The sequence below is a fragment of the Engraulis encrasicolus genome, chromosome 24, assembly GCF_034702125.1.
Source record: "Engraulis encrasicolus isolate BLACKSEA-1 chromosome 24, IST_EnEncr_1.0, whole genome shotgun sequence".
Lineage (NCBI taxonomy): Eukaryota > Metazoa > Chordata > Actinopteri > Clupeiformes > Engraulidae > Engraulis > Engraulis encrasicolus.
In genome coordinates this window covers 37,841,853-37,869,085 of record NC_085880.1, presented here as the reverse complement: position 1 = coordinate 37,869,085, position 27,233 = coordinate 37,841,853, and the positions used below count along the sequence as shown (strand labels likewise).

Here is a 27,233-nt window from a genome sequence, read left to right as displayed (position 1 = left end):
ACTGCACCTCGGTGTGTTTGGAGGACCACACCATCTCTCTGTATAATTTGAATGAGTTTACAATTCCCCTTCCAATCTGTAGGGCAGGCGTACCCAATGTGGAGCCCACGGCCACCAGGTAGCCCTCCAAGCACTTCTGAGGTGCCCACCATGGATGTTAATAAATATAATGACTACAAGATTTTAGTTAGGCCTACAGTTTATGTTTTTATTAATTTAAATATGAGATTATTCCTTTAAAATCCATAAAGAATATTTGGCCAAAAAATGAAATCGAGGCACTGATATTCTCTAGTAGAGAGATTGGCTTAATTTAGATATTGCAAATAGAGTGCTTGTAAACCCATAACTATTACCCTAGAGTTGTCTGTAAATACCACAGGGCTATATAAGGGTCTTGTGGATTCTATGCAGGGGTGCCAACAGGGGGGTACAAAGGGGACAGTTGCCCCAGGCCCAGGTTGAGAGGGGCCCCAGAATTGGGTCCTCATTACATTGTATTTTGGCTAGAGGGCCCTTTCAGACCACTTTGTCCTGGGGTCGGCCATAGCTGTAGAACACAAACCATGGCTCTGGGCAGGTTGTTTACCCTTTCATCAAACCCTTAGGTGCCTTCTAAAAACACTCACTGGCCCATCGCCCCTGTCAGCATATCCTATCTCACAGTATGAGAACACTTTTGTGGTGGGCAGTTTGAGATTATACTGACCCCCTGAACACAGAAGGCGGTCTATTGAGGATTACATTGTTGTTCTAGGCACATTGGCACCGACCATAATTATAACTCAAGACTCAAGACTCCCGTCTCTGGAATTCATATATTTTTCTTTCCAGATTTCTTTTTAACAAAAAAACGAGGCTTTGATAGCGCACAGACTAGGCTATAAAATGCCTTTATATCGCCATATGACTTAGGCTACAGACAGACCCGCACCTGCGCTTTGATGTAAGGATGTTTGGGTACCAAATAAGGACATAGGCTACACAGGGGCGATTCATTTGGTGGTGGTGACGTCACCTTAAGCAAAATTCAGAATAGCGACGGTATCAATGTTATAATTTCGAGCAGAGACTGAAACGCAGGCTGGCGCCTATTATGTAAGCAACTGGAGTATGCGCGGTAATTTTTTAGACCAATCTGGTATTTGCTTTCGTCGCGGCATACAACAGAGATCCAAAACACTTGTAGCTTTTGTGAGGATGCGAAGCAGTCAGATGCCACCAGCTGATGTGTAGCCTAGATCACACAAGGAGGTAAGTGGCTGGGCTTTTCACCATAATGGCTTTCCGGTCTCCGTGGCGCTGCAACCCCGTCCGAGCCGTGCAGCGCGCGTGACGATGCACTGACGCCACACCACTCGGGAGAGGGAGACAGAGAGGGAGAGAGGGAGTGAGACCACTGAAGACCCGGGAGCGTCATCACCTCCACTGTTTAGGTGGAAGCTAGAACTAGGTCTGCGGCAGAACTCGGCAGCTCCCAGTCGCATCTGTAAAACCTGCAGTTTCGACAACAGCAGCGACATGGAGGTCCCCAGCCTGGGCCACGGCATCACCAGCCCGATGAGCCCGTGCGAGGGTATGGTGAGCAACCTCAGCTTGGAAAGCCTGGAACTATGCGAGAGAGACGGTAAGGATGACGTTTCCCCCATGCATTTCCTCTGGTTTTCTGTCTTTAACAAAAAATATGACATCGATTAGCAGTGCGACTAGGCATGCAGACAACAAGTGAGATCTGATTGAAAATTACGTGCTAAATGTGATGATGGTTTTCATGTATGAAAAGCCAGGCATCTGAATGCAGCGTCAAGTCGTGCAAGCAAGATTGGGCTGGGTTGGGTTCGGCAAACTGGTGTCTGTGCAAAATTATCCCACTGTGGCTGCATCTCTTATGTTCTTATAATGTCCGATGTTTCAGGGACGCATTTTAATTCAGTGTAAAATACTAGCTTAAATGAATTCCCTTTGCAGCCGTGGAAGAAGCGCCACCTGTAACAGTCCCCCTCCCCCGTGCAGTTTTGCCGTTTCAGTACCATGGACACTGCCGGTGTCGTAAAAGCCTTCTCTTTTACCGAGGGAAAAAACAGCAATAGACGACCAGGGCGGACACTGAAAGAGATATATAGGCATCAAAGAAAACGTCCAGGAATGACAATTTAGTGGCTATAGATCCTTCGATCTGCTGAACTGCAGTGGAATGCTGACATTGCTTTTGGCGAGGATTGGAACACCGGCATCGCGCACACATGCGTTTACAAATCACTGTGGGTCAGCAACGAACGATAGGCAGTCAGGCACATTATTTTGATTTTTTTAAAATCTCTTTCTTATAAAACGCCAGCAACACTAATGATATGTATACGGGTTTGCAGAGGGTAGCAGTTTGATGTTAAATCTGAGTTTTCCCTCCAGTTGATGACCAAGCAGGAGATTGTAGTGGCTTGTCACGACGTGAACAGTCACACGCCTGTAAGGCCTGCCATTGACGTGAAGCCTCCAGTGTCTTGGGCTATAGTAATACTTCGTCTTGATGTCTCAGCATGATTCATAAAGTGTGTTGTATTAAGCACTGAATGTACTCATTTTTAGTAGGCCCTACATGATTTCTGTTTCTGTTGGACAGGTCCAAATGATTTGACTTGGAATGACCTTGTGAGAAAGATACACTCAGACCTATAGAACAGATAGCCTACAGCTGAATGTGTCTGTAGGAAATAACCACAGACACATAACCATGACCACACATTCCAAACCTTTTATTTGTCCAGCAGCATCAATATGGCAAGATCATTGCTTGAAAAGTCAGATATCCCATCTCCCACCCCTATCCACATAGCTGGAGAGGGAGCCGGCAAGCAGGCAGGCAGCAGTGAAGACAAGTGCTTAGACGAGCACACTATGTCCCCACCCGTGCTGTGCTGTGCTGTGCTGTGCTGTGCTGTGCTGTGCTGTGCTGTGCTGTGCTGTGCTGTGCTGTGCTGTGCTGTGCTGTGCTGTGCTGTGCTGTGTTGTGCTGTGCTGCGTGCCGCTGTGTGCTGTGAATGTTCTGCTGTCAGTGAGGGTTCTCCTCTCTCTCCAGAGAGTGCGTATGGAGGCAGCAGGAGGAACCAGCTGACTGCTGCCTTTAACTAAAGCACCTTCATTACCGAGGCACACCTCATGGGGAACACTCACTCACTCACTCACTCCCTCGCTCCTAACTGGAATAGAAGGATGGGAACAGGAGGCTGCATGTATGTACAACGTTTAACATCTAGCCCAGTCGTTTTCAACCTATGGGCTGGGGCCCACTGGTGGGCCTTGAAATCATTTTCCAAAAATAATAATCATATTTTGGTGTGTGTTGCTGTTGATTTATTGGGTCAGAGGTGGGCCCCGAACATTTTTGACAATTTCGAGTGGGCCCCAAGTTGAAAAAGGTTGGGAACCCCTGATCTAGCTTATCTATTTTGTACACCAGATGGAAATTAGCCTTTGTGCTATAATCTGGCACATTTACATACTGTAGTATGTATCATTAATGTGCTATGTTCTGAAAAATAAAAGTTAATTATAGTATTTATTCACACAGACATGTTACGGATGTTCGCCCCTCCTCAATGTTCTGCTGTCTTTCAATGCTGTTGATATTTTGGACAAGCGCGTTGACATCGCTGTACAAATTGTCTCACTGACGCTTGTTTCCACCTGTTTCCAAGCCTGTATAGTCTAGGCACTGCCAACTGGCCAATCTGTTTTTATTTTGAACGGGGATTACACTTGGCAGCATGGACACTTTTAAAGAGAGGAGCCCCTCGAGTCGTTCATATCTATAATGACACAGTTTGCCCACAATGTCTCTGTAGTGTGAGCTGTCTGTCTGTGCCAAAAAGCCCCCCGCCTGTATCTGTGAACACCAGGCAATGCTTGTGCTGATTTTATCACACAATGACAGTGCAGTACACGTTCTGTCATGGGGTGGGGGAGGTTGCACTGACCTTAAAGCGGAGTGTTTGTAGTTTGTAACTGACCGATGAGGCGTTTGTGCCGTGTTGTTGTGGTAGCCCGCATGTACAGTAGGTGTTGTGTGTGGTGGTGGGAGAAGGCTGGTGCATGGTGTGTCTCTGTAAACACAGTCTGGGTCACAGACTTTCTTTTTCGAGAACAACTTTGGTTATTCTGTTCCTGTCCTTTTGTTTTTCATGGAACCGGCAACTAACAGTAAGACTTTTGTCTTTCTTTGTCTAATAGCAGAAGTGAAGTGGTGAATGGTCACTGCTCATCTGTTTATAACAGAGATTCTTTAAGTATATAGAGATATGCCATTGTAATAGGTTGCTATGGGCACCTAACATGACTAGGTTCTAAAGGGACGTGGCATAATGCTACTAGCATTGAATAGAACAGTCCTTAGGTCTGCCTAGGTCTGCCTAAAGGAGGATTTCACCCCCCTCCCACTTGCAATAATAAAACCCGGAAACAATGGGCCAATGGAACCTCTCTCTTATCTACTCTCTCTGTTTATAAGGTGCAGGATTCAGTAGAAAGATGATCTGTACCAAAAAGGAGACAATCCGCACAGCTGCCTGATGAAGGTCTAGCACCGAAAGCTTGCAAGTTCAGTAGGCCTAAAGCTTTGCACAAAAAAGACGACTTAGATTTACATTAGATGGGAACATCTTTGTGATGAAACGTGGAATTAACACCACAAAAGGTAGTGTGGTCTGAGATGCTGTGAAGCTGCTGTGTTCTCTGTTCAGTAGGCTACTGTAGGGACCACAATTGGAAATTAGCCTCAGGGCTTTTTTGTGTCTATCCCTGTCTAATTCTTTCTTTGAATTGCTGTGTCAGTTGCTGTGCAATTATTTTTTTTTAAACATCAAAATAGACTAAATAAATAAATTAATAAATTAATTAATTATTCATTCATTCATTCATTTACTCATTTATTCATTCATTCATTCATTCATTCATCCATTCATCTATGAAGATGAGTTAGCAGCTGATGAGTTTAGAATGTGTTGTAATGAGGCCGTAATGCTAAACACTGTAAAGAGGGGGCCGTAAACAGCATCTCACAGACAGATGGGCTGAAACGCTTCCAGAAGATGAGGCATGTTAATGGCCAGCTGAGACGTGAGGAATGAGTGACACAAATGAGTAAGTTCAGCTCAATGGAAATCTGCCATTGCTGACATGTAGGTTTGTATGTTGGTTGGACAAATGGTTTGTGTACTTACACGCATATAAATACTCACACACAGACACACACACACCCATTAACAAATACATGCTCTCTTACACACAAACACACATTGCCTGGCCTGCTCTCTCTCTCTGTCTCTCTCTGTCTCTCTCTGTCTCTCTCTGTCTCTCTCGCTCTCTCTCGATCTCTCTCTCACACGCACGCACGCACGCACGCACGCACGCACGCACACACACACACACACACACACACACACACACACACACACACACACACACACACACACACACACACACACACACACAGCAGAGTCCTCTAGTGTAGATGTCAGATCGTGCCTCCTGAAGCCTCTTGCTTTGGTGGCTCTCGGCTAGGGCCCTGAGCCATGCTGGGCAGGAGTAATGGAGTCACAGTGGGAACACGTCACGTCACGTCACTGTGGAAATGACAGATGCTCACTCACAGAGAGGCTATACAATAAATACAGGCACGTGCACACACTGTAGATGCACACACACACACACACATGCACGGACGTACGTACATGCGTGCACGCACGCACACACACACACACACACACACACACACACACATACGCACATGCGTGCACGCACACACACACACACAGAGAGGCTATACAGGCACGTGCACACACTGTAGACGCACACACGCACGCACACATGCATGCACACACACACACACACACACACATACACACACACACACACACATGCACGTGCACACACACAGGCATATAGATAGATAGATAGATAGATAGATAGATAGATAGATAGATAGATAGATAGATAGATAGATGGATGGATGGATGGATGGATGGATGGATGGATGGATGGATGGATGGATGGATGGATGGATAGATAGATAGATAGATAGATAGATAGATAGATAGATAGATAGATAGATAGATAGATAGATAGATAGATAAAAATAGCTACTATATGAACTAAACACAGCATGAGTAAAGTGATACTGTGCAAGTATCATTGCAATACCCATGTAGGAAAGCAAATATGCAGGCCTATTTTATCAGGAAAGGAATTGAGTAAAGAGTAAACCAGAGAAATCATGCAGGGACACGATGAACACTCTCTGCGTGTTCGATGACAAAGGCCGGGCTTGACAGCTCCCAGTGTGAGGCTGACAAAAACATCCTCCTTTTATCTCGAAAGTGTTGAGTCATTGTGCTAGCATTAGCATACATTAGCATAACTCGTTGAAGCTTCCGTTTATGTCAGAAAACGCCCACTAGTGCAGGTTCAGTTGTAAGTTTAGGAACATTTCATATAGATTTTTCCATTCAGCATTTTTTTTACTTCTAGGACCCCCCCAAATACAAATCCACCTGTTTCCAATTTTTTCCTTAATATTTAGTGGCAAATCCAAGATGGCTGCCATTGTGTACAGAACATTCGCCATTAATGCTGTTTTAAGGATTGAATTTCTTCAGTTAATCTTTTTTTTATTTCCAGGACAAAATTTCATAGAAAACCACTTGTTTCCAATGTTTTGCTTGTTTTTTAGTGGGAAAATCAAGATGGCTGACATCATATTTGGCAAAATTGGCACATTTCAGCCATTATTGAATTTTATTGGTAATATTTGTTACATGACTGAAGTCAGCCATCACATAAACTAAATCCATTACAAAATCCAAGATGGCCAACATTTCATATAGCAAAATCAATATTAACATAATGATTTCAGGTCTATAAAGCCATTCATTTGTGAATTTAAGCACATAAGATTGTGTGCAGGTCCAAATTATTGTTCAAACAAAAATTACTATGAATCAATTAATGTACAGTACCTGTTATGCAGTGCTACCTGTACAGTAGTATTGCATATGCACTGGTTTGGCTGCCTATGTCAAGGCCAAGGTCTACAAAGTTGCTTCAGGGTCGGCTTCAGCTTATCGGAAGGCTATGAAACCAAATGTTCTGCCTGGGATGCTGCAGTCCTCCAATTCCAACAATCTTGCCATGCTCTCTGCTCACAGAACTAGGCTCTTTGGCATGACAGTCAGTGTACACCCATGACCCTAGTAATGGCCACACTATCATACCTTTGTAAGACCTTTGGCATCATGAAGTATTGGTGGCACAAGTGTGAATGTAAATTGTGTCTGCCTCCAGAAATTTTGGGGCCCACAAAAGATTTGATTTTGGGGCTCCATAAGGGCCCCTCCCAGTGCTGTCAGTGCTTGGGCCCTTAGAATCTGTAACATCTTTCCCCCCCTAGCAACGCCCATGTCTGATGCTACAGAGTATTCTCTCTATATTAATGTGTGGAATGAGGTAGTCCTATTGCCCACTCTTCTGGATAGTTCTATGAAATGAATTAATAGGATTGTTTTGTACTTCCTGATCAGTCTATAGAGTTTAGTTGGAGGCAACCTTTTTTTGCAACTGGCAAATTGCAAGCCAATCTTTGCGCACAACATTTAAGGTGTGTCACCCCAAACTTCAGATGTTCTACCTCTGAGACTGAGGCATCGTGAGGATGGACAGAGGGCTCCACTCCTGTCATTAATCACACAGGCTCCACCTACTGCTATGCTATTGAGATCAGGGGTCAGTTCAGATATAGATGAGAGATAGATGAGGGTTTTTTGACACCATGTTGAATTTTGGCAAAATATGAGATACATGTTGATAACGTGCCTATCAAAATATTACCAATAGGCGTACAATACTGCAGAATGGCTTTATAGACCGTAGCCTCTTAATGCACGCCGTACCTCCAGTGGCACGCTGTAATTGTCATTGAAAGTTAACTGCCATAGCACTACACTGCTATGACATGCACTATGACTTGGTCATTGCCATTCTGGTAACAGCAAGTTTATAACGACGTGTCTTGATGGGTTAAAACACTAAAATGTCCTTATTTTGCTATAATGTCAGCAATCTTGGATTTTGCTTCTGAAAGTTAAAGGGAAAATAAAAACAAGTTGTTTTGTATTCAGAGGGGGTCCTACAAATAAATAGGATAAGACACATTACCTGGTCATAAAAAGAGCCGTTCAATGCCTTTTCTGATGTCATGTTGATTTTTTACAACAGATTGAATAATTGTTGAATGAAGTTCATGTAATGGCTGACTGAACAGTCCTTTATCCATTGTGAATATTACAAATACAAGAAAAAACAATGACTTTAGATACCTTAAAACACCAAATACATAATTTATGCTACATGTCATGTCAGCCATCTTGGATTTTGGTACTAAAACTTAAGGGGCGGGGGTGGAAACAGGTTGTTTTTTGTTCAGGGGGTGTAGGAAATATAAAAAACACCAATTCCAAAAATGTATATGACATGTTTCTTTCAATTACATTCAATTGTGTTAGAATATGACCATATATCTGCCATCTTGGATTTTGGGCGTTTCCACTTCAGAAAAAAATTGGAAACAGGTGGATCTGAAGACTATGGGGTCTGTAGTTGATAAAAAACGCAATTTGGAAAAATCTATATAAAATGTTCCTAAACCTTATTTTTGAGACAAATTGAACCTGCACTACACCGTTGTTTTTGCTTGCCAGAGGGCACAGGCTGTTTAAGAGATGACGGGCATGGATTTCATTCAGTACAACTTTGTTTTTCATCTAAGAGACAATATGTTGTTATTTTCCTGTGTTTTTGTATTGTATATTTATTTATATTATATTAATTTTGCTGTTGCTCTGGATTTATGTTATTATTTCTTTAATATCATTGTTTGTCAGGAAGTTATTGTCCTGCCTCCTTAGCATCAGGTATTCTCTGTACAACAGCAGCATCTGGTCCATTACGTAACATTAGTGTGTGTTCATGTGTGTGTGTGTGTGCGTGTGTGCGCGTGCGTGCGTGCGAGCTTGCGAGCGTGTGTGTGTGTGTTTGTGCGTGCATTTGTGTGTGTGTGTTTGGGAGAGGGGTGTGTGTGAGTGTGTCAGTAGGCAAGCCTTATTAAATGCTTACTAAAGCAGGCTAAGCCTTTGGCTTCAGGCAAAGTAAAGAATGCTTGGCGTATGGCTCCAGATTAGCCTAGCCTAGTGGCACATGTGGGGTTTACTCAGTCTGCCTCAGTTCTTAATATAGTTTCAAGCAAATCCACTGTGTCAATAACAATAATAATTAGATAAGACTACTAAAATAAAACAACAAAAGGTTTTTTTTACAACCTGTCACATTGAATGGAAAGAGCTCAATTGAGAATGTGATGTCAAGCAATCTCACCAAAGAATAGATTTCTCTACTTGAATTGTATCTAATTATATCAGTGCTATTACTCTATATCCCTTTCTCCCCCTTTCACTAGCTGTATAAAATGAATTGGAAATTGATAGCCATTTTATTGATGTGTTTTTATTTACGTATATAAATAGCCTACTGTTACTTTCATCATGTTTGGTTTGTTGGCCTTGAATAACCTTTCAAAATCTTGAGGAGAGCATTTCAGGGAAGTAAATGCGCTGAGTTTGTCTGTCCGGTTGTGTTTGCACTTTGTATATTTATTGGTTGTGTCACCCCTGAGCGTTACATAAATCAGCACAGCAGAGCAGTGGAGCGCTGGCTGGCGTGTGAGCTTCAGTGCACTCTTGCTAATCAGAGGGCCTTCTCAGCTCCAGCAGGGAAAGGAGAATATACTACATGGGTTTTTTGTTGTTGTTGCTTTCAAATACCCGGATGCACACGCAGACAGGAATCCCAAAATGCTTTGTGTTAAACATTGGAAGTGCCATTGGACCAGTGTAGTGCGTGGCTAGAACCTGTTTTCTAGTCATCATCTGGATATTGTAGCAGTTTCCGTGGTTTCGGTTCTCCTACCGACTCCATTCTGGAAGAACATATCTTAAGTGAGTACATCAGAATCATTTATATACTTTGTAAATGAAGTTATGTTGTATCACTCCAATCACAGTGAGCGGTGTCTGTGAGAAGGCGGTAACACTTAACTTTGCCATAACCGAATGTCACTTAAGGCCAACAGTCATAAAATGTTTATGACATGGACATAATGTTTAGGACTTATCTATGACTTTGTTATGACACTCTAATGACATGCTTATGACACCGGCGTCAAGTAAAGTGTTACCAAGAAGGCTAATGATGTGCTTCAGTGTTAGAAAGTAAATCCTCTTGATCTTACCATCCATAGTGACCTGCAGTAAGCCAGTAATACAAGTCTGGAGTTCTAGTGTGTGTGTGTGTGTGTGTGTGTGAGTGCACATGTGCACGTTAGTGCATGCACGACCATGTGTGTGTTACACTAGGCCCAGAAACACAGCCTACTGCCTTCATTATTGGAGAGACTTATCCAATGTGATCAAGATATGCAAATTGCGCTATGTTATGCATCTGGCAATCCTATGTTGTGTATGTAACCTAGTGTATGGGATGCATTTGTATCAGCCTTGTATGTCTGCACTGTGTGTATGTCTGCATATTGTAATAACAAGAAACAAAAAACAAAAAACAGTGAAAAAAATGTTGTATTGCTGTAAAATGCTGTATCAGACAGAGCGGCGGTCTGGCAGTCCTACTGAGGCGAAGGGGAAACTGTGTGTATGTCTGCATGTGTCTATGTCTATGTTTGTGTGTGTGTGTGTGTGTGTGTGTGTGTGTGCGTGCATGTGTGCGTCCGTGCGTGCGTGCGTGTGTGTCAGTTAGTGAGTGAGTGTCCCAAGCGTCCAATTATGTGTTGTGTGTTCATTACGTTAATTTTCTGTTTAGATTTCTGTGTTACAGTGTGTCTGCGAGCTAAACTACCGGTGCGCTACTGTCCCATATATTGTTTGCCTGTTAGATAGCTTCCCTTGTGTCGTATCGATATGATATGTGCCTTAACACAGAGCCTCAGTTATAACAAAATAGTGAGGACCATGTCTTAATTAATCTGTTAGCAGACACTTGGCAATGTCATTGGTTTCAGTTTTGAGTTTCAGCCAAGAGTGAGTAGGCCCGTCGACAGGCCTATCTGCAGAAGAGGCTACCAGATGCCCTACCATGACGATAACAGTAGGGCACTCCTCTGCTACAGGTATGTGGCTGACCCGGGTTCAATTCCGGCGCGGGTCCTCTTACGGCCCATCCCCGTGTCTCTCTCCCAACCTCGCTTCCTGTCTCTCCTCCAATATCCGGTCTCATGATATATAATAAAGGCTTAAAAAGCCCCCCAAAAATACTCAAAAAAAGAAGAGGCTACCAGACTATTAGTAGCTCATCTCTACAAAGCAACCCCATCTCGACAGATGGTCATACTCTCCGGTTGCCTTTTCATTCCTTTATTTCTGACAGGACAGTAAAGGACAGACAGGAAATGAGTGTGGAGAGTGAGACGGGGAAGGTTGGGCAAATGACCCGGGCCGGAATCGAACCCGACTCGCCGGCGTAGTAACCCAGTGCCCTACTCTGCCCTGCTAAGGCAAAAGGCAGTAACTTCAAATTTTTCAAAAATTAGTTTTTGTCATATTTGCAATAATAAGCATCAGTTTTATCATGTGAACAAACATGGAGTTTGAAATCAGTTGTTTTGAGGGTAAAAAAAGGTGTAAAGTAAAACAAGCTGAAAATCCTTTGGGTAAACTAAGGCAGAAGACAGTAACTTCAGTTACTGCTTTTTGTCTTCTGCTCTGGACCTGCAGAATTCTGGAACTCTGATGTTCCAAACAGAGGCAGAACACAGTAACTTCAGTTACTGTTCATCTGTTAACAGTTAAGGTAAGCGTACCCATTAAGCCCATGTACCCTTTAAGCCCACTTTCAACTTTGAGGTCAATTTAAAGAAAGGGAAAAGGTGAATTTTGTTGTTCATCTCCTTATCCAATTAAAGGGTTTAGTAACTTAACTGACAAAATGTTTTTTATTGCAAACAAATCACATTTTTTATCGTTGAGTTATCCCCGCCTAAGTGAATCCAGTCTCAGGACTACTGACAAGAAGTTGCCTCAAAACTTTGCTGTTTTGGGACATGTCAAAAAACATAGAATTTCAGCTAGTTTAAGTCAAATGTTTTCAAAATACTTTCATATTTAGTGAATTAAGAGGTAAATGTAATGATTTTTATATATATACATGCAGTGTTTTACTAAATTATAGCATTTCCCTTCAAATGGAAAAAGATGTGTTTTATGAGCGAGCAAACGCCAATATTCTCTTGATACAACCACACACCATCTTTATCTTACTCTACCGTAAGACTTATGGTGGTTAGGTATGAATTCTAAGCATATTCCAGTTTGTTTGGCATTGATCTTTAAAGAAATGCATCATGAAATGTTTTGTGGAGCTGATTATTTCCATAAAATAGCTTTTTGTATAGGCGGGCTTAATGGGTACTAGGTGGGCTTAAATGGTACATCCCATTGAAATGCATGCAAACTGGCATGCATGCTGACCAAAAATGCCTTTGAGGAACATAAAAAGTGCTGTACAATCTCAAGTTGTTGGTTAAAAAGTCACAATGTAATGAACTAACAATAATCAATAAGAAAAAATAAATTTCTGTGTTTGGATGAAGAATTTTATGAAACATATGATGTAAGAGATGCTGTAATATTTAATTAGGTTTTATGCATTATTTTTTGACCAAATCTTTCATTTTGGAAGAATATTTTGGTCTGAAACCATTTATGCCATGTAGGCTACACTGTTTAAACTCAGCTCACACACCTCACCAGGTATTTTCATAGAGAAATAACAATATGAGCTTATTTGGAACACAAGTGGGCTTAAATGGTACCAAAGGTACCATTTAAGCCCATTCAGACTTTTCACTTTTCTCGTAAAAAATCTTCATATTGTACTTTGAAATATTCATCAACTCAGTGATAAACATTGAGAAGAGAGGTAAATCTTACTATTTAAGAAATCATTTCACAAAAAAATTGTGTGAAGATGATTGAAAAATAAAGAAATTTAGATTTTGGTGGGCTTAATGGGTACGCTTACCTTAAAACTCCTTCAGTCATGTAAATAATCAAAAAAATATAAAATGAAACTATTATATTATGAAACATGATCAGCCTGCTAGGAAATGTGTGTAACTATTATTTGAGGTAGTATGAAATACAAATACACACACAAAACCCATTTATAATTATATTATTATTATTATTATTATTAACAATTTATATGTTAATAAACATGACATTTTGTCATAATGACTCTAATAGTGTGTATACTGCTTAAATTATATGTGAAAGTTGTATTTGTTGCTTATTATTCAGATTTTAAATGGAAGTTACTGTCTTCTGCCTTAGTATGACTAATTGTCATTCCGGGGGCAATGCTAAGGCAGAACACAGTAACTTCCAAAAAAGGGTCAAAGGTTAACTATTTGTAAAATTATTTTTTATGAATAGATGTAGGCAGGCATACACTACAAACTGTGAAAATTACAGCTTTGTAGCTATAACCAGATTGCGGTGACATTCATTTATTTTAAGATAACTTTAACATCATTTTTCTCAGTTTCACACTCTGGTGAGTTACTGTCTTTTGCCTTAGTAGGGCAGTACTGCTAGGCCATGGTCGTACTCCCCAGTTGGCTTTGATGCTTTTTGTTTTAAAGAGGCTACCAGACTATTAGTAGCTCATCTCTACAAAGCAATCCCATCTCGACATAACCATGGTCATACTCTGCGGTTGGCTTTGATGATTTTTTTAAAAGAGGCAGGTAAAATATGAAGTGTTGGGCGAGAGTGTTTTGGGGGCTGTGTTTGTGCAGCTGTCTGAGGTATGATGAAGTACGGACGGGGACGGGGACGGGAGGGGAGGTATGATGAAGTACAGGACGGAAGGGGAGGGGAGGGGAGTCTCAGAGGAGTCTTTTAGGAAGTGAAGTGGAGTCAACCCCCCTCTGGCATGAGGCCCAACCATGATTAATGGACAACCGTTCTACCTCTCTCTCTCTCTCTCTCTCTCTCTCCCTCTCCCTCTCCCTCCCTCTGAGTCTCTCTCTCTCCCTCTGAGTCTCTTTAGCTGCCTCTCTCTCGCTCTCTCTCCCTGAGTCTCTCTCTCTCTCTCCTCTCTTCCTCTGAGTCTCTCTCTCTCTCTCTCTCTCTCTCTCTCTCTCTCTCTCTCTCTCTCTCTCTCTCTCTCTCTCGCTCTCTCTCTCTCTCTCTCTCTCTCTCCCTGCATTCCCCTGCTTTTTATTTTCTTGCCCTCTTAACACACAGATTCAGTCACATGCACACACACCCTCTGTATGTGAACAATAACACACGTACACATACCTTCGTGCAGACACATTTGTGCACAGACACATTTGTGCACACACACCGTGCCACCTACGCACACATACACTAGGATGACTCCGTGTTTTGCTCAAATACTGCATGTTTCATCACAAGAATATGACCTTCTGTGAATGGGAACCACGCCATTATAATTCCGCAATACTAGACCTTGTAGGCTTACTGTATATGTACGGTACTTCATTAGACATGACACATATTCAGCTACGGTAGCAGTAGCACACTAACCTTTAACAAAAGGTGTGGAGGTCAGTCACACTGTAATTTCATCACACAGGAGCCTACATGAAGCAGCTGCAAGAGTAACGCCACAGAACATCAATATAAGAGGCCCAGCTATATGAAAAAGAATAAAACTCCTTAAATGATTCACTGATTTTAAACTGGCTCATGTTTAAGTTTTATTTATGGTTAATACAAAATGGGCCACTACTATACTGCCCTACAATTTCAGAACGCAGTTTAATTCAAAATGGCAAACTGAGAAAAAAGGCTTTTAAGTTTCCTTTCTGGCCACGCAACTGTGTTGGAGGTAAAGTTGTGATGACACTTTCATATAATGCTTTTTTATGGTGGAAATTTATGCACACAAGAAAAAAAAAATACAACATTCTCATTACTTTTTAGCTGAAAAATCAGTATACTGCGTTCTGTTGTGGTATTACTGTCTACACTAAAACCACGGTGTCAATGGAGAAGTGCAGTATAATGTGCAGTATAATGCGCATTATACTGCGTTCTTGGCTAGTACGACGTAACCTCCTAAACCAAAAAGCGCAGTATAATCAGTTTTTATCGTTTTTTTCTGAAACGCGACCAAGTTGGACCAACAGTTTTTAACACAAGAAGAAAAAGAAGGTATTTTAAAGCCAATTTCCGGTCTTAACTCATTTTCGACCATTTTCAAGATACTGCGTTCTGATGTTGTAGGGCAGTATAGTGTATTATGTGCCATATACAGTAATAGCCATATACTGTTGTCAAAACCATATGAAACATTTTTCATGTGTTCAAGTTTCATATGTTTCTTTTTCATATGGGTATCCAAAACAAAAATCCGCGTTTGCAAATCAAAGAAGAACGTAAGTTGGCGTGTGACCACTAAAGAATGCAGTGATGAAGTGTAATTGGTCTGATGTCGAAGCTCTGATAACATGTTAACTGAAACTGCTACCATGCTGTTGGCCTTCTGTCACTTCTGTCACTGAGATCACGTTCAAATCTTTAGCTGTAGTAACAGAGTGGTTTTGTACAGTGTTTCTGCGCAGGCATTCTCCATTGAGACCGGCCCTAGCTGTCTGTCTGGCTGGTTGGCATGCAGGGAGGGACTGGCAACCGCACAGACACGTCTGTCATATCTGGCACTGCTGCCCATTTACTTTAGTTGCCTGGCACTGGTGGCCACCTAGTGTAGCAGCCTGGCACTGGTGGCCACCTAGTGTAGCTGCCTGGCACTGATGCCCACCTAGTGTAGCTGCCTGGCACTGGTGCCCACCTAGTGTAGCTGCCTGCATGGCACTGGTGCCCACCTAGTGTAGCAGCCTGCATGGCACTGGTGCCCACTTAGTGTAGCAGCCTGCATGGCACTGGTGCCCACCTAGTGTAGCAGCCTGCATGGCACTGGTGCCCACCTAGTGTAGCTGCCTGGCACTGGTGCCCACCTAGTGTAGCTGCCTGCATGGCACTGGTGCCCACCTAGTGTGGCTGTCTGGCACCGGTGCCCACCTAGTGTAGCTACATGGCACTGGTGCCCACCTAGTGTAGCAGCCTGGCACTGGTGCCCACCTAGTGTAGCTGCCTGCATGGCACTGGTGCCCACCTAGTGTAGCTGCCTGCATGGCACTGGTGCCCACCTAGTGTAGCAGCCTGCATGGCACTGGTGCCCACTTAGTGTAGCAGCCTGCATGGCACTGGTGCCCACCTAGTGTAGCAGCCTGGCACTGGTGCCCACCTAGTGTAGCTGCCTGGCACTGGTGCCCACCTAGTGTAGCTGCCTGCATGGCACTGGTGCCCACCTAGTGTGGCTGTCTGGCACTGGTGCCCACCTAGTGTAGCAACCTGGCACTGGTGCCCACCTAGTGTAGCAGCCTGGCACTGGTGCCCACCTAGTGTAGCTGTCTGCTCATCGTTAGATCAGTGGCGTAGTGGGGAAAATCTGTGTCTGCTTTATTAACTGGGGAAATTTGCCTCTGCTCTATGGTAATAGCTGATGCTTCTTGTATGAGTTGTTACTTTGTGCATTTGCTTTTTTAAAGGAAAGAAGATGTTTATTTTTTACCTCCTAATTAGTAGATTTAATGGAGCATAAGCGCTCATCCATCCATCCATTAGCTCGCATTATATTTAATGTCATGACATTTGCATGCATTGTGTTTCACATCAGGCATAAGAACATAAAGTAGAGCCATATCAAAATATTCTTTCATCAGCATATTTTGTGAAAGACATTGTTCAAAACCGCTGTGTGCTGGGTTTACTTTTCCAGTGTGAAAGGAGGATTACTGTGGCAAAAGCTGTTTCCTCGAAGTCGCAGAGGTGTGCTGAAAAAGTGGGATTATGCTGCGCATTTCAAAAGAACGCCCTGAGCAGACTCAGTCTCAGTCTCAGGCACCAGATGTAGTCCTCTATTTGTGCAGAATGCACAGTATACGTAATGTTTGGACGCCATCGTGGTGAATCAACATTTCTGCAAACAAACTACGGCTCTCTTCCACAAGCTGGCATGACCTAGCAGTGACTGTTGTGCACCAATATTATTATACCCGTCACTGGGGCTACACCAAAGCTGTCTGAAGTACTGGCACACATACTGTAGCCTAGTGTTTCTCAAAGAGGGTAGTACAGCCCCCGAGGGGACGTTGGGAAACCCTAGGAGGGCGTTGAGAAGGATACAGTTGAGAGGGGACGGTGCTTAACCATTATTAGGGGCATTAGTCGGTTTCATTTTTTAACGGGGGTGTTGGAAGGGTTATGATGAAGGCATGAAGTAAGTTGGGAGGCTTAGGAAGAGGTCCAGGGGGGCGTTTGTTCAAAAAAGGTTGAGAACTACATACTGTAGCCTGTGGGCAGCTAGGGCACAGACATGTTTTGTAAACAGTGCCTTGGATATGCATGGTTAAAAAAGGCCCTCGGCCCTACGTAGTAGCCCTAGTATCAACAGAGAGTGCTAGTAGTAGTTTGACACCAGAGTTATGAAAGCCTGGCTCCATAGACCTAGTGCTCACCACCACCACCAGTGTTTATGGTCACCAGACAATGTTGACAATTGCTTTCATACGATGTTTAAATAGAATCTCTCTCTCTCTCTCTCTCTCTCTCTCTCTCTCTCTCTCTCTCTCTCTCTCTCTCTCTCTTTCCCTCTCTGTCTCTGTCTCTTACTCTCTCTCTCTCTCTCTCTCTCTCTCTCTCTCTGTCTCTGTCTCTGTCTCATTCTCTCTCTCTCTCTCTCTCTCTGTCTCTGTCATTCTCACTCTCTCTCTCGCTTTCTGTCTCTCTATCTCCCTCTTTCTCTCTCTTCCTCTCCTCACTCTCTCTTTCTCTCTCTCTCATTCTCATTATCTCTCTGTCTCTCTCTCTCTCTATCCCCCTCTTCCTCTCTCTTCCTCTCTCTCTGTCTCTCTGTATCTCTCTTTCTCTCTCTGTCTCTCTATCTCTTTCTCTTGTCTCTCTCACTCTCTCTTTCTCTCTCTCTCATTCTCATTCTCTCTCTGTCTCTCTCTCATTTCGGTTTTGCACTTGCCTCAGCACAGTGTTGGCTTTGTTCCTCAGCTAGTGAGGTGCTGATCATGTCACATGTGCTTGACAGCAAGACGTTCCCTTTGTTCTCAAGTGTCTTCTGAGTGTGTCTCTGTGTTCCACGGTGTCAGTGTTGCCTGATGTACGATAACTATTGTATTTGTACCGTAATTTTGTCCTCTGTATGATCAAAAGCACATGATGCACGATCATTTCACAAGTTTTCATTCAGTTCATTTAGTTGCCTTGACACAATAATTTCCTTCCCAAAGTTGGCCCATAGTTCAACATTTTCAACCTGGCAACGTCTTTGTCAAAGCTTACTGGATGGGTTGACAGGGGCTCAACTCAGTGTCATCCAGCTGAAAAGAATTGCTTCAAATCCGAGAGCGTGCTAATGTATGTCAGTTTTTTATTAATGTATATTCTATAAGAAGACAAGGGGAACAAAAAAGAGACAAGAAGAACATCCACAAACCCTTTGAAGAGAACTGCGGTACATCTTACACTGTCAATCTTACGTGCAAGAGGCCTGCTTGGTGCTTCCCGTATAATATGAAAAGCATTAGGCCTACAGTGAACCTAATGACGCACTGGGTGGAATGTGTTGTTCGCTCCAAGAAATAAAATAAGAAAAAAATAACAGTAAGCAGTGTGTGGTGTTTTGCTGCCTTAAACCTGGACCTGTTTTATTGAGGGCTTATGCACAAGGACTCTTTTTTAAACTTTTAAATTATTTTGCGTTTTGTTCATGTTTGTGTAATGCCACCGCTGTTTCTCGACGTGCACCCATTGAAGCTCTGTCTGTCTCTCTTGTCTTTTTTGATTTGAAACAGGAGACATCTTGCACTGTCAACCTCAAGAGGCCTGCTTAGTGTTTTCCTTATCATATGAAAAGCATTAGGCCTACATTCGTACACGTTCATGTTCATGTAATGCCACCACTGTAGACGTGCACCCATAGAAGCTCTCTCTGTCTCTCATATTTTTTTATTTGAAACAGGAGACATCTTGCATTGTCAACCTCAAGATGCCTGCTTAGTGTTATGAAGGCTCTGGGCCCAATAGGCAGACACACAACATATACTGCACAGAAACATAGAATATGCAGGAAAAGAAAAAGAAGAAAAAGAACAAACAAGCAATGATGCCAAAGCATATACAAAAATACCCTTAGTGTTTTCCATATAATATAAAAAGCATTAGGCCTACATTCTTTTGCATTACTGTATGTTCATGTTCATGTTCATGTTCATGTAATGCCACCTACACACTGTCTCTAGACCTGCACCCATAGAAGCTCTCTCTGTCTCTCTCGTCTTTTTTTATTTGAAACAGGAGGTAAGGTAAGCCATAGGCAAGCAGCACTGTGGAGATGGAGGAGCTTACATTCTTTTGCGTTATCAAAATTAGAAGTTCAGAAAATACTGCACACTGCTGTTCTTTTTTTTCTTATTTAATTTTTTGGAGCGACCAACACATTTCGCCCAGTGTGTCATCCGGTTCGTTGTCCAAAAACCTCGCAAAAACTGGGCGAAATGCGTTGTTCGCTCCAAGAAATAAAATCATAAGAAAAAAAGAACAGTGTTTTCTGAACTTTTAATTCTTTTATTTTGTTTTAATCAAGTTTTCCTGCCTCACATCTGCACCTGTTTTACTGAGCTTGTGCACAAGAACTCTTTTAAACTCTGATTCTTTTGCGTTATGTTCATGTTTGTGTAATGCCATCTACACGCTGTCTCTAGACCTGCACCCATAGAAGTTTGCCGGAGGCTAGCCAGAGGCATGCGGAACTGTGGAGATGGAGAAGCTATTTAGTAGAAAAGTCGAACGCTCGGTTGTCATTCTTGTATTTTATTCTAGTTCTATTCTAGCATGACGCTGAAGAAGACTTAGGCCGAAACGTCTGTCTGTCTGTCACGCTAAGCCACTAGAATGAACAAGAATCAAACCCGAGAGTGCAGCTTTTCTACAAAATATTAAATTTTCTATTCACTCGCACCTGAAAATCTTGTTAAAAAAAAAACAGTTGTATTGTCTTTTTGTCAAGTCAAGTGGGTTTTATTGTCAATTTCTTTACATGCACTGGTCATACAAAGAATTTAAAATTACATTTCTTGCTTTCCCATACAGACATAGACTAATCTAGGTAAGGACATAGACAGTATAGACATAGACAGTACTTATACATGGACTTAAGACAGTATGGACATAGACAGTGCTCATACAGACATTTAAAGTGCAAGACTGGACAACAGAAGACTTGTAGAGAACATACATTAAGAGGTAATTGTTTTTTGTTTTTGTTTTTTTTGCTTTTCCTAAAGAGTCCTTTATAGCGTTCTGACATAGTAGTAGTAGCATTTGAAGAAAAAATAAATATTAAAAAGGTCTATCAAGTACAACAGCATATTTGAAACAGAGAGACAGAGGAGGATCGGGAAATGACCCCGGCTGGACTTGAGCCGGGGTATCCGTGGGTGGGCATGCAAGCCCAAATGTGGGGGGCTTAGCGCGCTGTGCCACAGTGCCCCCCTGAACTTTTCATTTTGATCAAGTTTTCGCGCCTCAACCGGCACCTGTTTTACTGAGCTTGTGCACAAGAACTCTTTTAAACTCTGATTCTTGTCTTCTTGATTTGAAACAGGAGCAGGTAAGCCAGAGGCGAGCGGCAGCGTGGAGATGGAGGATCTGCCCGTACCGCAGAACATCAAGATCAGCAACATCACCTGCGACTCCTTCAAGATCTGCTGGGACATGGACCCGCGGGCCAAAGACAAGATAACACACTACTTCATAGACCTGAACAAGAAGGAGAACAAGAACTCCAACAAGTTCAAACACAAGGTGTGGTACCTGTACTGCACAGCACCGCCATCAAGACAGGGAATGTCACTCCAGTGTGATCTGTAATGTGTCTGTTTAACACATGTAGCCTAATGGAGGCTATCTAGCAGAGTGTGGATGGCTTCTGAAGCCCCATGCAGTATCAGTATCATTATCATCAGTATCACATCAGTATCAGCATATCATTCATGCTGCCCATCCACAAACATTAATTTCTCAAAAATTAAAATCTCAAAAAGTATCAATCAAAAAGTATTAGAATTAGTATAAGTATTACATATCCGCCCTGAGCATGCCTTCTTCACTCCCTCACCCACCCTCTCTCCCTCTCTCCCTCTCTACCTCTCTCCCACTCTACCTCTCTACCTCTCTACCTCTCTCCCACTCTACCTCTCTACCTCTCTCCCTCTCTCCCTCTCTACCTCTCTCCCTCTCTACCTCTCTCCCTCCCTCTCCCCCTCTTCCCTTCTCTCTTTCTCTTCAGGATGTCCCCACCAAACTGGTTGCTAAGGCAGTGCCGTTGCCAATGACAGTGCGAGGCCATTGGTTCCTGAGCCCGCGGACGGAGTACACGGTTGCCGTGCAGACAGCCTCCAAACAGACTGATGGGGATTACGCTATTTCAGAGTGGAGTGACATCATCGAGTTCTGCACCGCCGGTCAGAAACACTTACAAACATCTATGCATCTGTGTAGACACACACACACACACACACACACACACACACACACACACACACACACACACACACACACACACACACACACACACACACACACACACACACTCACGCGCACACACACACACACATGGACACACACACACACAAACACACACACACACACACACACACACACACACACACACACACACACACACACACACACACACACACAGTACTCAGGCCTTTTTGACAGTGACAATAAACTCTTGCATCTTGAATCTTGAATATTGGATGATCATTAAATGAGTGTATTTTTTCTCCTCTTGCTTCCAGATTATTCCACAGTGCACCTGAATCAGCTGCTTACGAAGGCGGAGGCTATTGCTGGGAGGATGCTGAAATTCTCCGTCTTCTACAGGAATCAACACAAAGAGTACTTCGACCATGTCAAGTATGTTGTTTTTTATACTTATATATTTTTAGGGGCATTTTTGCCTTTGTTTCGATTGGACAGTATGAGAGGTTTGTTGAAAAAGGTAGGTCCGCACACTGCCGATAAGCTCCAAAAAGAAACGTTATTATTTAAAAAGCACTACTGTACAGTATCACTACAGTATGAGAGGTGACAGGAATCGAGTGGGAGAGAGATAGATGGGAGAGGATCAGGAAATAACCTTGGGTCAGAATCGAACCCAGGTCCCCGGCGTAACAGTGCACTGCCTTACCATTTGAGAGCCTCGACCACGTCAAGTATGTTTGACAGACATGAACTGTATCCAAAACACTCTCCTTTGAGTCAAGGTAGTTGAAGTATTAAAAACCCTTTATTTCACATCGGGGTAAACATGTTAAAAAACGTAGACAGGTTTCAGCCGTGTGGCCTTCATCAGGGCGTGTTTAGAAAGACACCCCTGATGAAGGCCAGACGGCTGAAACCGGTCGGTGTTTTTAACATGTTTACCCCGATGTAAAATAAAGGGTTTTTAATACTTCAACTACCTTGACTCAAAGGAGAGTGCTTTGGATACAGTTCATGTCTGTCAAGCCCTAAAAGGAATAACCAGATGCACCCCTTCAACCTGGAGAAAAGACTATAGAGCGCTCGATTCTTTCCTTTTGCAATTGACGTCAAGTATGTTGTTTGATCTGCACTACAATTCCTGTTACTGTTGATAGGCTCGTAGCCCCTTAATGCACGCCGCTCCTCCAGTGGCACACTGTAATAGCCACTGAAAAGTTAACTACCATAGTACTACAACACTATGACATAACTAGAGATGCACAGGATCCAAGATCCGGTTCCGGAGCCGGCAGGATAATAGGGTTTTTCACAGGATCCTGATCCGGCAGGATCTTAAGCAGTGGATCCGGTATCCGGCAGTTACCTAAAAATCAGGATCTGGTGCATCTCTAGCCTAGGTTTTTCAGTCAGTCTTTCACAACCCCAATTGCTGCATGGAGTGAAAGAACTTTGGAAGCGGCCAGTGCAGGCAGTGTGGCAGTAAGCCAATGAGTCTAAAAAATAGTTTGAGCCAATGTAATAAAAAGGGCCCACGTGTGCGAGTAGGCTATGTGTTTCAACCCTTTCGTAGGATCCGGTATCCGGTTCCGGATCCGGCAGGATCTTAAGCAGTGGATCCGGTATCCGGCAGGATCCTAAAAATTAGGATCCGCTGCATCTCTAGACATAACACAGGGCCTTTAGTAATGCACTACGACTTGGTCATTGCCATTCTGGTAACAGCAAATTTATAACGGTTAATAGCAGCTGTCTGACATAATTTGTTGAATATAAATAAAGGAACGTCTTTTTAATATGTATGATATTTATAATACACTCACTTTGTTGTGCCATTTTCCCTATCTTCATCATAGTTACTATACTGTACATTATATCACATTTGTAATACACACAACCAAGTTTGTGATGCCTTTACTTTAGCCCAGTGTTCTTCTATGTAGCATGGGTGTCCTCTTGTGTAAGTCCGTATGGCTTAACGCGTCTAAGGGAAATGTGTGTGTAATGCCACGTGAAATGTGTGGCTAATGTAGAATGATAAGTGTAATTACATACTCCCTGCAATTACATTCTCAACCTTTTTTGAATAAATGCCTCCTGGATCTCAAACTAAGCATGCCAACAGCCCCCTGACCTCATCATAAGCCTGCCAACACCCCCCTTAAAATTAAAAAATAAAATGAACTAATGCCCTCCAATGGCAACTAAGCACCGCCCCCTCTCAGCTGTCTCCTTCTCAACGCCCCCATAGAGCTCCTCAATGACCCCTCGGGGGCTACAGAGCCCCCGATGAGAAAAATTACTCTACATATATGTAGAGTGTGTCCTCTTTTGTAAGTCCCTATGGCTAAATGCTACCAAGTGAAATGCAGTGTGAAATGTAGTGTGAAATGTGTGTGTAATGTAGCATGTAAAGTGTAATTACATATCTCTTTCCTCCCCCCTTGTCAGAGAGGTCAATGGCGGTCGCATGATGCCATCGGTGAAGGACAACAGTGGCAGCCACGGCTCCCCCATCAGCGGCAAGCTGGAGGGCGTCTTCTTCAGCTGCAACACGGAGTTCAACACGGGCCAGCCGCCCCAGGACTCCCCCTACGGCCGTGTGCGCCTCACCGTCCCCGCGCAGGCCCTCTTCGGCCCCCACACCCGCCTCTACTTCGGCGACTTCTACTGCATGTACACGGCCTACCACTACGTGATCCTGGTGGTGGCGCCCAAAGGCTCGCCGGGCGAGGCCTTCTGCCAGGACCGGCTGCCGGAGCTCGACCTGGCCGACAACCGCTTCCTGACGTGCGTGCAGAGCGAGGACGGGCAGCTGGAGTTCCGGCACGCCGGGGACGTGATCCTGGAGGTCATCTACACGGAGCCCGTGGAGCTGGCTCAGGGGACGGTGGCCGAGATCAGCGGGCACCAGCTCATGAGCATGTCCACCATCAACGCCAAGAAGGACCCCAGCTGCAAGACGTGCAACATTAGCGTCGGGCGCTAACGCGAGCGTCAAATAGCTAATGCTAGCGTTCAAAAGCGAATGCTAAGCTAACTCCGCTAACACTTTGGTGACTGGCTTACAGCGCGGAAAAAAACAACACCTCAGTGGTTGCAAAAAAAACCCCTTCAGTCTTGATCCTATGCCCTGCTATGCCCTTAACTCAGACGTTAATGTCGGCTGCGAATGATGGATCCAGCAGCAGCCTTCATGTTGTCCGGTCTTGCATCGAAAAAAAAAAAACCCCACACACACACCAACTGGTGTTCCCTGAACTCTTGTGTAAAACGTTGTTAAAGTTGTCAGTGTGGAATGTCTATGCGATTCCAATGTCCGAAATTGGAATCAACATCCTGAACAGGTCTTAAAATGTATGTGCGATGATATGAACATGCAAATCCCTTATTTTAAAACAAAAAAAGAAGTAGATGAAAAAAAGACAACTCCTTCTGTATTTTACCTGAAAATCCAGAGAGAAACCAAAACGACATCTAGATACCCCTATCTTTTCCAAACCCTTCTGCCTAAGAAATCCTGTAAACAAGGTTAAGATGTTTGGCATAGACCTACACCACCCCTTTAAGCTGATATTCTGGCAAACCTGTTTTACCTGGCCGGTGACTGTGTTGATAATACTATTGTTTCCTTTCAAAGATCACAGTGCAGCTCCCCACTCCTCACTTCAGGCCCGCTTTGTTTTCTTTTCTGTTTTCAGTAGATTGGATTGATATGTTCATGTTTTCATTCCTTACTTACGGCACTGGTGTTTTGTGTGTGTGTGTGTGTGTGTGTGTGTGTGTGTGTGTGTGTGTGTGTGTGTGTGTGTGTGTGTTTGTGTGTGTGTGTGTGTGTGTAAGAATGCTTAGGGTCTGGTGTGAGGAACTGTATGGAAAGTGGACAGCTTGCTCATACTGACTCCTATTCATCTCTGCAGAAGGTCCATGTATTTGTCTCCACTGCCTCATGAGTCCCCCTAGTGGTGGTTTGTATAAACTGAATGGTGCAGAGTCGTGCTAATACCAAAGGCGCAGAGAAAACACACACCCCAAGAACGGCACTGGAAGCAGACATGTCATCCTTCTCTGGTGGCTGATCAGGATGTGGACAGACACATACTGTGGGAAGGTTTGTCTGTACTTGACTGCATGATACAAAGCGATGGGGAACCCTGGATCCTTTAGTTCACAATGCAGTGGTATATTCGTCCAAAAGGCCTGGATGTACCTAACCAATTCAGCCAGGTGATTAGGGGCAATCAGGGGCGTCATACAGGGGGGTAAAGTGCGACTAAGTCACCAGGGCCCAATGGATTTAGGGGGCCCACACACAGTCCAATTTATGTAGATATATATCAGGGGTGGTGGGGTGGGAGGGGGTCTATTGGAATGGATTGTACCTAGGATCCATAATTTGCTGCTACGCCCCTGAGGTCAATCACCTTGTTAAATTGGACAGGTAAAACCAGGTCATTTGGACTATGTGGAACTGGATTATAACTAGTGAATGCAGGTTGTTCATCACAAATTCAGTAGGTGCTTTTATGTCCTGGGTCATGTGAAGGAGATCGAAGTGTCACACGGCATCAAACATAACCAAATGTGGAGGCATTTGGGTGCTCTCTCCCCACCCCCTTTAAACTGCACATCCAAGTTTGAAACATAGGCTGTCTGTGGTGGATGCAATGGATTATTAGTGTGCTTTATATGGAGAAAAACAGTTGCAGTGTCGGTCCATTTTGAAATATATGTTTTGCTTCTAGCTGTGGCTGCAGTGGATGAGTTGAGAGGAAGGGTCACAAAAATGTAAATGTTTAAAGAGGTATCTGTTTGATCATCTGGATTGCAAGATGATGGAATACACCATTTTAAAACATGCACAAATGTAAATTTTGAAGCTACTTAAAATTAGCCTGGTAATGACCATCCCATAATACTACCATTTCATTTCGTAGTGGAGGCAATCCTTGGCCGGAAGTACGTGGATGGTCTCGCGAGGCTACTTAAAATACACTAGAAAAAAAACAACAGCACTGTCCCATGTGCTGGAGACGATATAAAATGTTAAATTAGATCTCCATGATGACAAAGGAAAATGATATTTTATTCCGTCCACTTGAGGAACACTGTGGAGATGATCCATGGTATCAGCATGCTTATTATTTACTCTTTACTGCCTTTCAAAAATATGTTGTGCAACGTTGCATATATTTGTTATTGTTAAAAAAAGCTATTTTGACTACTTGGCAGTGACAAACAGTCTATTGAAATAAGAAGGGTGTCACTCATTATATCGCGCAGTCATTCACCAAATAACAGCAGATTTGCAACCACAGATCAAAGAAAAATGTGGACAGATGGCTTCAAAACAAGTAACCTGTGTTGGAAATCCAACTATCAGTCCACAACAAACATAGAATATCGTATCAACACAAAGGCAGCTGAAAACGCTCATACTAAAGAAAAACTGAAATGCCTAAGAGGTGTCTGTTATATTTATTAGCAATGCATATGCAACTGACCGACCGGGCATAAACCCTTTCC

At 43.2% G+C, this 27,233-nt stretch overlaps 1 protein-coding gene across 1 annotated transcript; it reads left to right on the top strand.

Annotated features, from left to right (window-relative positions):
* The first annotated feature begins 1,425 nt into the window (after positions 1-1,425).
* Positions 1,426-25,375, top strand: LOC134440897 (phytanoyl-CoA hydroxylase-interacting protein-like). Its single transcript, XM_063191050.1, has 5 exons — positions 1,426-1,627; positions 20,824-21,023; positions 21,508-21,682; positions 22,022-22,139; positions 24,159-25,375. The coding sequence occupies exons 1-5, from the start codon at positions 1,522-1,524 to the stop codon at positions 24,694-24,696; spliced, it is 1,137 nt and encodes a 378-aa protein (XP_063047120.1). The 5' UTR covers positions 1,426-1,521; the 3' UTR covers positions 24,697-25,375.
* The last annotated feature ends 1,858 nt before the right edge of the window (positions 25,376-27,233 follow it).

What these genes read in the sequence shown, in the direction of transcription:
- LOC134440897 (XM_063191050.1), top strand. Translation starts at nt 1,522, where the DNA reads ATGGAGGTCCCCAGCCTGGGCCACGGCATCACCAGCCCGATGAGCCCG. An exon ending in CCAACAAGTTCAAACACAAG is followed by an intron (nt 21,024 to 21,507) that starts GTGTGGTACCTG and finishes CTTTCTCTTCAG; the next exon opens with GATGTCCCCACCAAACTGGT. An exon ending in CATCGAGTTCTGCACCGCCG is followed by an intron (nt 21,683 to 22,021) that starts GTCAGAAACACT and finishes TCTTGCTTCCAG; the next exon opens with ATTATTCCACAGTGCACCTG.